Source organism: Cetorhinus maximus, chromosome 1, assembly GCF_964194155.1.
Source record: "Cetorhinus maximus chromosome 1, sCetMax3.hap1.1, whole genome shotgun sequence".
Taxonomy (NCBI): Eukaryota; Metazoa; Chordata; class Chondrichthyes; order Lamniformes; family Cetorhinidae; genus Cetorhinus; species Cetorhinus maximus.
Window position 1 is genome coordinate 202280090 of NC_135879.1, and position 10914 is coordinate 202291003.

The following is a 10914-nucleotide window of genomic DNA, read 5'->3' on the forward strand; positions in this document are numbered from 1 at the left end:
GCAATATGCGGTGGCAGCAGACTGTTGGTGGGCACGCCGTGCTGCAGCACCTCACCAATTATGAGGAGCAGGCCATGGAGCTGGGGAGGAGGCAAACGGCCAGGTATTTGAGGGCCACAGTCCCATCCACTCTGTCTCCCCACCATCCAAAGCACTGATGGTTGCTGTAATCGATAATGTAGCAACACTGCTCAATCACAGACTGATACAGTCAGACGTGTGGGTCATACACAAAGGTCCCTCGGCCCCTTGAGGATGCGCGTCTCTAGCACCTTCCAAAGTCACCTTATCCCATTTGTGACCACTATCCTCTTGGCCTAACATGCCATGGCATCGCTGCTGCACATCCAAAGACTTATTGCATCTTAGGAGGGTTTGTACCTCCACCACCCTTTCAGCCAGTGTGTCCCACATTACTCTGTCCAAAACATTACTCAGCACCTCACCTGTCAACCTCTTGGCACTCAACTTAAATAAACGCCACCATGTTAGTCAGCCCTGCGCCAAGGGGAAATGTTGCCTTCTGTCCACCCATTCTATGCCCCTCATAAGAGTATAAAGGTCAATAATGTGACCTGTCAATCTCCTGTGATCCACGGTAAATGTCGCAAGTGTTTGCGATGTTTCCTCATCTCTGTAACTCTCCAGGCCAGCATGCATCCAGGTCAGGAACCTTTGCACTCTCCCCACTCCAATGCCATCCCTCCCATGAAGCGCAGGTCACAAATGAACGTAGAAGTGTAGATGTGGCCTCGACAGCGTTTTTTGCACTTGCAACATGACCTCCCTTTTCCTACATTCTATTCCTTGGTTAATAAAGGCAAGTCTGGCTTCGACTTTGTTAAACACCTTATGTTCCTGTTCTGCTACCTTAACAGGTCTGCCCAGCAAGGTTCCTGTAATCGTCGTGACTTTCCACGGTCCTACCATTACTCATGTATTCCCGTACCTTGCTTGTCTTGCCCAAGTGCTTAACCGCACATTTATCCACGTAACATTCCATGTGGCATTCCTTAGGCCATCTGACCAGCCTGTCTGTATGCACGTGTAACGTTTGGGGCTCGTCTTGACTATTTACCACTCCACCAATGTTCGTCTCTTTAGGTTCTTGAAGGGTGAGCGACTTGAGGCTGAGGGGGAAAGGGATGAAAGGTGTTAGTGACTGAACGCTAACTGATGCGCTGTCCTTGTTGTTAATTTCAGCATCACCGCCACATGGCCGCCCCCAATACATCCAAAGCCCCTCCTCCACACCTGAGGGCCAAGACTTGCAACTTGCGTCACATCCTTTCAGCGAGCCAGGCACCAGCGCAGTGACAAACACCTCGGTGGGGAATATGACGTCGACTAGTGTCCCGGGGCACAGTGGAGAGGGCACTTCACAATCGCTGGAGGAGATGGCATGGACAGAGTGCCGATGATGCCAGCAGCCGGAGGACTGCAGGGGTCCAGGCACATGCTGAGTCCGGCAGTGATGATGTGCCTCTGGAGATGTCAGCCATGCAGCAGCTGCAGGACAAGCGGCAGGATGCACGGGATCATCTGGCAGGGTTGCATGAGGGTGTGCTTCAGTTCTCTGTGGTGGCGGAGTCCAGGCAGAGTGTCAGTGAAGGCATGAACCTCAGGACAGAGCTTCAGGCTTCCTTCACTGAGAGATTGGCGACTCTCATGGAGAAGGGCTTCAATCGGATTAAGAAACTTCTGATTGGGTTACGCTCTGACCTGCAAGCCCTCACAGCACTAATGGCCACAGGTGATCATTCGCAATGTGGGAGATGTTCTGGGCACCAAGTGTCGCTGCTCATCCATCTGCGGTGAGCAGGGAGGTCCAATGTAACCTCATGTCGGTGCAGCAGCTGCCTGTTGTTGCTGCGAGCTCCTCTCAGGGAGCTCTGGATGAGGGCAGCAGCTCCTCCGCCCGTCTGCCAGTGACTGTTGCATCCGTTGAGGCTGCGACAACTGGGGAAGTGCCAGTTCTGGAACTGGCCACTCCCTCCCAGCCGAGGCCATCACAGGTTCCACTGGCCAAAGGACGGCCGCCAAGGTCATCGAGGCCAACAGGACAGCAGAGTCAGCAGGCTGTCTCACAAGCCACTCCGAGCGATACGGCGGCACCAAGACGTAGCACCCACAATCGTAAGCATTAGGCACTCAACGGTTTGTCACTGTTGATTTTGTGTTGGCCCTAGATTAGGGAATATATCATTATGTACGTCAGAGCGACGTTTGTGGTTTATTTTGGTGGGAATAAAGTCCACTTTTCTAACCATGGCTGAGGGTGTTTCCTTTGTGCTGCATTTGTATGTTTCACAGACATCTCATGAGTGTTTGAGTGGACATTGATGTTTCTGTACTAAGCCCTTAGTTGCAGCTGATGAGATGGAAGATGTAGCAACTAAGTGCCACATGTGGAAGCGCCAGGCAATGCTGTTCCGCTGATTGATGTGTGTGGAGCTAGCTGAAGGTTCGTTGGATTAAATTGTCCCAGGTGTCCCTGCCTCCTTGGTGTAATAGCGGGTCGACATGCTGCACCCCATCATCGCCCTGTGCTTCCTCATCCCCTGAGCCACTGCTGGATTCATCATGTGCAGCCTCATCCACTGAGTCAAGGTCTTCATCGTCAACTGCATCCCCCCTTTCCAGCGCAAGATTGTGCAGAGCGCAGCATGCTACCACTATCAGAGAGACGCGATCTGGGGGGTACTGGATTGCACCCCCTGAGCGGTCCAGACAATGGAAGTGCATCTTGAGAAGACCGATGGCTCTCTCCACCACAGCCCTTGTGGAGCCATGGCTCCTATTGTAGCGCTGCTCAGCTTCTGTTCTTGGATAGCGGAGAGGCGTCATGAGCCACCTTCTGAGGGGATAGCCCTTGTCACCCAGCAGCCAACCATCCAGCCGAGCCGGAGCACTGAAGAGCCCCGGCACCTGGGAGTGTCTGAGGATGTAGGCGTCGTGGGAGCTGCCTGGGTACCTTGCACATACTTGTAAAATCAGCATCCTGCGATCACACACTATCTGCACATTCATGGAGTGGAAGCCCTTCCTGTTGACAAAGGCACCGGGCTCACCTGCTGGCGCCTTGATGGCCACATGTGTGCAGTCTATTACACCCTGGACGCGGGGGAAGCCAGCAATGGCCACGAAGCCTCTGGCTCGCTGTATCTGACTTGCCTGGTCACAGCGGAAGTGGATGAAGGTCAATGCCCATCTGAACAGAGCGTCTGTAACCTGCTTGACACAAGTGTGGACAGCTGATTGGGAGACACCACAAAGATCACCCACTGAGCCCTGGAAGGAGCCAGATGCATAGAAGTGGAGGGCATCTGTGACCTTCAGTGCCGCTGGCATGGGGTGTCCACCTACATAGTTAGGGGAGATCTCAGGGTCAATTATCTGACAGATATAGTTCACTGTCTCTCTTGACAGACGGAGCCTCCTTCGGCACTGCACCTCAGTCATATTGAGGTAGCTGCTTCGCCACCTGTATACCCTGGCAGCAGGATAGTGGCGTCTTCTGTGGCCCCTTCCACCTTGGACACCCTCTTGGCCCTGCACCCCTTGTGCCTGCGCCTGTACTCCCAAAGGTGGCTCCCCTGGAGGCTGATTGTCCACTTCTGGCCTCCTCCTTATTCTATCCCCTCCCTTCCTCCTCAGAGGATCTGCCTCCAGTGGAGATGTCAGAACCCATACCCAGGCTAAATTGGGGCCTCTGGAAAGCTGCAGGCCCAGTAAAGATTACTGTCTGCAGACTGCTGAGCTGAAGCTTCAAAGTACAGAGAAAGCTATTGGAAATCGATCTGAACTGCTAACAATCACACAGGCAAGTTTAAAACACTTCCTGTGTTAAATACTTCAGAAAAAACATGAACAACCCCTCTGAGCCCATATATTCCACCCGTGGATGAGGTTTCTTACAAAAATCAGTTACCCGCCTGCCCATTGGATCGCATGGGCTCCTCAAAATTGGCTTCAATTGCAAGGCCTTTAATTAATGGCGGGCGTGCGTCGCGTTTCATAGCGCGCGCGCGCCCACCTAAACATCGCGATATAGCGCGCTGACGTCGCGACGCTCGCCTGACATTTTATGCGCTGACATGTGGGCTCCGCCACCTGCGCGTCAGCCGTAAAATTCTGCCCTTAGTCTCATTAATGGAAAATTCCATCCCAAATAATTACAATTCAAACCACTTGTAATTTAATTTTATTGTGCATCCAAATTTAAGTGTATTAAGATATCTGCCAATTTGAATAAGAGGTTTATCGGATGTAGCAGAATTGGAATCTGTGAAAAATCAAGCCTCAAGACAGGCCTAAATCTTCTCATGTGGATATTTCAGCTCCTGTCACTGCTTTTACTGGTTTCAAGCCTGTTACCATTTTTTTTTTTAAAGCAGTGGATGTTACCAGATGGCTTTAATTCCATCAACAACAGAAGAAAACTGCAGATGCTGAAAATTTGAAACAAAAACAGAAAATGCTGGAAACATGCAGTGGGTCAGGCAGAATACTTGAAGAGAACAGGCAGGATGTTTTGGGTGTGGATCTTTCCTCAGAACTGGGAGATCTTACAGATGAATAGTATTTAAAAGAGAGCAGAAGAAGAGAAGTGGGAATGGGAAAAAAATACAAAAACATCCCTTCCACCATGTCCTGTTCCTTTTTAAATGCTGTTTATCTGTAATATCATCCAGTTCTGAAAAAGGAGTCATGCCCAAAATATAAAAGTGTTCACCCTCTCCATTGATGCTCATTGACCCGCGTGTTTGTTGTGCTGATTTTTTTTTGTCTCAGATATCCAGTACCTGCAGATTTTTGAAAAGAATACCTTGCTTCAGTTTGTTTTATTTTAAAAAGTACAGAATTGTAAAAATAATAATGGAATCAGCAGTGAACATGGATGGAATCATAACAGAATGAAATATCTGTCAAAAAGTACATTAGCCAGTTGGGTAATGTCCTTGACTGAAGCCTATGTAGCAAAGAGACAGAAGACGCCATAGGAGTGAGATGAACTTGAAACTCGGACCAATGCATTCTACAGGAGAAAAAAAACTCTGCTGACAGAAAAGCTTCTCAAACTGTAGAAAGACCAATTACAGAGAAACCAAAGCACCCAACCAGCCCATGCTTGCAAAACTCAAAACACAATGTCCAACATTGGATGTGATTCCGTGATTGGACAACATTTGCTAAATAATCCTCAGTGTGCTAAGAATTATGCTGACAAGTAATTTAAGATTGTCAGTTGGGCTCACAATGTGGTGCTTTCGCGTGCATTGGAAGCTACATATATCATATGCAGGACCCCGTTCTTTGCAGACAGGAAAAACATGTATACACGTTGCACCTGTTTCAGCTAAACAAAATAAGTGACAGTTATTTGCTAGTTCATTCCCCAGGGCAATGCCTTGACCAATCAATGTCAAGCTGCTTGGTTTAAATTTCAATCAATGCTTGGCAGTTAACTGTCAGTCACCATCAACTGATACATTCTCCATGGCATCACCTCTATCAATCAGCGTTCATTTGCCGACCAATCAGCACTCTGTTCTCATACAGTGTTGCTTCCCCTGACATTGGTATTTTCTTGTGAATTGTCCTGATAAATGCAAGATGAAAAGCTTCAACAAAAATTTCTCTTTTTTTCAGCAATACCCAAATTATAATACAAATAACATTTTTCCAACCAAGAAGTACCATAATTAATGTAATAGTTCCTTATATAATTCAAACTCATAGCACAACTTCAACCAAAAAAAAGCATTTTGAACACTTTAATTCTGCCTTCTGTGGCTCTAATTTTTCCCCCATTCTTTCTTGGTGACACTACTATATTTTAGACTTTAATTTTATTTCTAATTAACTTAAAATCCTATTTTAATGACTTCTTCCTGAAAAATACAGATTAACAACTACTCACCTTATGTCTTCACAATCCTGGACATTTCATAGGCGGGTGCCAGTTTAAAATAAACTACCAATGAAAGCACATCTAGAAAGGTTGGCATGGTCACATCATTTGCACAGGCTAATTGAGAAAGGAGCTGTCAATTGATTCTTGTTGGTAGCTCCCAAAACCCATCAGCACTTAGTGGTAAGCTTATCCATGGTGCTTAAAGAGTTTAAAAGAATCAAGTTTCAATTTTCAAATTCATATATTTGTATTAAAAGCATATTATTTGCCCTTCGTGAGAACTAATGACACTTTAAAAATGTTGTGTTCCTATATTTGTAATTGTTTAAGGCCTGGACGCGAATTTAGGTCTGTTGATTGAGTTTTATCTATTGCCATTACATCACACTTAGGAGCAGGATCACTATGAAAAAATTGCCGTTATTTTTAATTAATTTGCAGACAAATAACAAAGTATTGTAGATCTTGTCTAAGTAAATCAATGTGTCACTTCCAGCTGATGTTATTACATACGAACAAGGAGCAGAAGTAAGCCAATTGGCACCTCGAGCCTGCTCCGCCATTTAATAAGATCATGGCTGATCTGATAGTAACCTCAAATCTGCATCCCGCCTACCCCCGATAACCTATCACCCCCTTGCTTACCAGGCCTCTGTCCACCTCTGCCTTAAAAATATTCAAAGACTCTGCTTCCACCGCCTTTTCAGGAAGAGAGTTCCAAAGACTCACTACCCTCTCCATTTTAAATGGGTGACCCCTTATTTTTAAATAGTGACCCCTAGTTCTAGATTCTCCCACAAGAGGAAACATCCTCTCCACATTCACCCTGTCAAGACTGCTCAGGATCTTATATGTTCTGATCAAGTCGCCGCTTACTCTTCTAAACTCCAGCAGATGCAAGCCTAGTCTGTCCCCAAGTCATTTATATAAATTGTAAACAGGTGAGGTCCCAGCACGGATCCTCATGGCACACCACTCATTACATCTTGCCAACCTGAAAGAGAGCCATTTATGCCTACTCTTTGCTTCCTGTTAGGCAGCCAATCTTCTATCCATGCCAATATGTTACCACCTTTAGCATGAGCTTTTAGTTTATGCAATAACCTCTGATGTGGCACTTTATCAAATGCCTTCTGGAAGTCTAAGTACAGTACATCCACCAGTTCCTCTTTATCCAGAGCACGTTACTTCCTCAAAGGACTCCAATAAGTTCATTAAACATTATTTCCCTTTCTCAAAATCATGTTGACTCTGCCTGATCACCTTGAACTTATCCAAGTGCCCTGCTATAACTTCTTTAATAATAGCTTCTAACATTATCCCTATGACAGATTGTGTATTCAACTTTTTTCTTCCTGAACAAAAAAGTTGCTGAGTGTTTTTCATCAGGAGATAATCCTTTAATCTGTTTATGGGATCTTGTTTTCATCCTTTAACTGTCTTACAGATGTTTTGATCTGGTATTTTCAATTTACATAAGTCACAAGTTATAAAAAAGATTGTCCGATCAGCTAGTACAATCATAATATGCATATACCTTTATTGCAGATGATGAAGAGTGATGGTCATATCGCTGACCTTTTAAATGATAAAAAGGCTACCCTTTTCTATTTCAGCTCCCAGCAGATGGATGAGCATCCAAAGCAAACAGTCTTTGAACAAAAAGCCAAGAATAACACACCTACAGTATCCCTTTACTCTCCTGCCCTTTCCTCTGCATGGGCTCCTGGTTTAGTAATTCTGTCATCAAATGAAAGTGTCATTTCTGCACATTTCTCAAGTTATATGTATAATATTTAGTACTATTGATTTGCATGGGTGTCCTAGGATTCTGAAGTTTTTTGCATAACTTATAACGCAAGGAGTCATTATGAATTGATCACTGGTAAGAGAAAATCAAAAGGAATGCTATATGCATAGTTTAAAAAATGCATACTATTATTTCACAATTTGCTATTAATTATACTGACAGACTTCTGCTTGTACAGAGTGAACAGGATGAGAATCAGATACAAATGGCCGGAGACAATGTTGAGCTGCCAGAAGAGCTGAAGAAGATGGTTAATGAGGACCAGGAGGAAGAAGTTGAAAAAGAGTCTTTCATTGGACAAATTTATAACCTCCAAAACATGGATGCAGACCAAATAAAAGAGAAAGTCCAGGCAACATTTAGTGAAATAAAACAGACTGCTGAACAGAAGTGCTTCCTAATGTGAGCCAGTGTTGATAGCTTTACTTTCAATTCTAGTAAAACTTCCAATAAACATTGTAGTCATGCACCTCACACAGGATGTATCTGTCCAACATGTATTCTTGACACAAACAGTGTAAAGTTGTTAGCATCACATCTGGGGCACAATTTGTCACGGAACAATACATTAATTATTGGCAGAAGACATGTAAACTTATTTGATATAACAAAAAGTATTTTTCATAGAAAAGTTGTCAAAAGTTAGACATACTTTTTAAAACTATTTCTCCCCAAAAGGGCCTCTGTCAAGGTTGTGAGAAGAGTGAAAATGCAAGTATTAACTTATATTTTATATAGTGGGAATTAAATGAAATTATTTTATTCTATGGGTTAGTGCATTATGTTGGAATGTGTGATCAAATAAATGATTTGTCCACCTTTGTTGGCTCAATCTTAAAAGACTAGATTATGAATATTCTCTTTAATTAGTATGAACAATTTCACCAAAAGTGTCTGTACAAGTAACTGATATTAGAAAATATTGGTGCAAAAAAAATGACTCTCTAAATTTGAAACGTTGGCACACCTTAGAAAGCTACAGAAAAAGTTTAAAACTCTCATTAATTTGTAATGTAGTTGAGCATAGATCTGAGGATTATTATGGTGGGCAGTTCTTTGCACTGCCATCCTTTCCCTTGATAAAGACAATACCCAAAGTGGGAAAGAAACCCACTACAAGCTTTAACAGCCCATAGAAACATTACACATTATAAAAGTTGTTTGAGCATGAAAATACAGTCACTTTTGTCAAGTTTAGAACAAACCATGCTTTATAATTGCCATGCCATTATTAGTTTCTTGTTGATGTGACAGCTTAAACCTGATATTATAAAACTAGAGCATTTGGCTCCGAATTGAAATACTTATTTGTTCCAAACAGTGCAGGATTGAACTTATTCCCGAACTGAGCAGGATAATCCCTGGACTCAAATTAGAAAAGACAAAAGCAATGTGTTTGACAGATTAATTAGGAATAACTTTTTACAGTGATTTACCAAGCCCTTACAATCCAGTGAAAGAGCATGATGTTCACTGGAGAAGCTTTCACCATTAGACAGGTTATGTCATTTCATCCAAAGTGACTGTGTTGTTAATTTTCAAGCCAAAATTGATAGCTGTGTGGGTCCAACTGTGATTAGATCAACTAGGTCTAGATCATTAAAACAAATGTTTACTAATCACCTATGTAAAATCCACTTTTTATCCAATTGCAGACCACTTGTCAAGGATCTCGGTGCTCAATTGAATAAAAAATTAGCTTAAGGATAAAAAGCAGTGAGTCGTGGTAGATGATTGTTTGGTGGACTGGAAGATAGTTGACAGTGGTAATTCCCAAAGGTCAGTGCTAGGACCACTGCTTTTTTCTTTACTATATATTCATAAAAATGACTTGGGTCTTGGAATGCATAGTAAAATTTCAAAATTTGCCAACAATACACAATTTGGAGGAATAGCAGACAGTAAGGATGATACAAATTTCAAAGATAAGGTTGGAAAGGCTGGGATTGTGCTCCTTGGAGCAAAAGAGATTGAGAGGAGATTTGATAGAGGTTTACAAGATTATGACAGGATTAGATACGGTAGACAAGGAAAAATTCATTCTATTGGCTGATTGTGCAAGGACTAGGGGTAAGATGCAGGAGGAACGTAAGGAAGAACTTTTATAGTCAGCAAATGGTAATGACATGGAACTCGTTGCCCATGATTGTGATGAATGCAGAAACAACAAATGATTTCAAAAGGAAATTGGATGGACACTTGAAGGAAGTAAACTTCCAGGGCTATGGGAACTGAGTGGGAAAGTGGGACTGATTGGAAAGCTTGGCAACACCTAATCACTGATTTCCCAATTTACCTAATCGTTTTTGGCTTTTTAACTTGGTGGTGTCCTGCATTTGGCCCTTCAACTTGACTTCCCAATAACAATATAAAAGTTGCAAAATTCAACAACACTCAAAAACAGATGTGAGGATCACTATGTGCAATTAACCCAAACGATTAACAGAAACTTCATGCTGCCTGCTTCTTTAAATGATTATCTCATGCAACTTTCATGCAACAAGCATGCTGTTGAGAAATGCATGCTTGAGCAGGGGTTACCAAAACATGAGAGAATAACATGAGTGAAAGCTAACCTGCACCACTTAAAGGGGATAAAAGCAAAATACTGCGGATGCTGGAAATCTGAAACAAAAACAGAAAATGCTGGAAAAACTCAGCAGGTCTAAGAGCATCTGTGTTGAAAAAAAACAGAGTTAACATTTCGAGTCCATATAACTCCTCTTCAGAGCTAAAGAGAAATAAAAATCTGATGAAATTTATACTGCTTAAGGGGGGTGAAGCTGGATAGAAGGCCAGTGATAGGTGGAGGCAAAGGAGAGATTGACAAAAATGTCATGAACAAAAGGGGTGTTAATGGTAGTGGTACTTGCTAAAGGAGGTACTGATGGTGGCATTAAGGGAACAAAGCAGAATGTGATAATAGCAGGACAAGGGTAAACACTCTGGAAAGAACAGCACGAACATGTGACAGATGGCCTTTGTGGGGGTGAATTCGGGGGAGGCGATGGTTGTGGGTAAAAAGATCAAAAATATGATAAAAGGTGGGGATGTTCATGGACACAGTCATCTTCACAGGTACTGGCAATGCTGTCTTCATCCTGTTCTGAGGCTGTAGCTGTGCTTGCAGTGGCAGCAGGTTTCAGTGAGGACATCCTTAGTGAAGCATAGACTTCCAACACTGTTA

General features: G+C 43.3%; 1 protein-coding gene across 1 annotated transcript in view; it reads left to right on the top strand.

Moving 5' to 3' along the window:
• The window catches only part of cplx4a (complexin 4a), an 89434-nt gene extending 80877 nt beyond the window's left edge, over nt 1-8557 (top strand). The window contains exon 3 of the mRNA XM_078551876.1: nt 7906-8557. Coding sequence (XP_078408002.1) covers nt 7906-8133 — 228 coding nt within the window. The 3' untranslated portion in view covers nt 8134-8557. The remainder of the gene's footprint in view (nt 1-7905) is intronic.
• The last annotated feature ends 2357 nt before the right edge of the window (nt 8558-10914 follow it).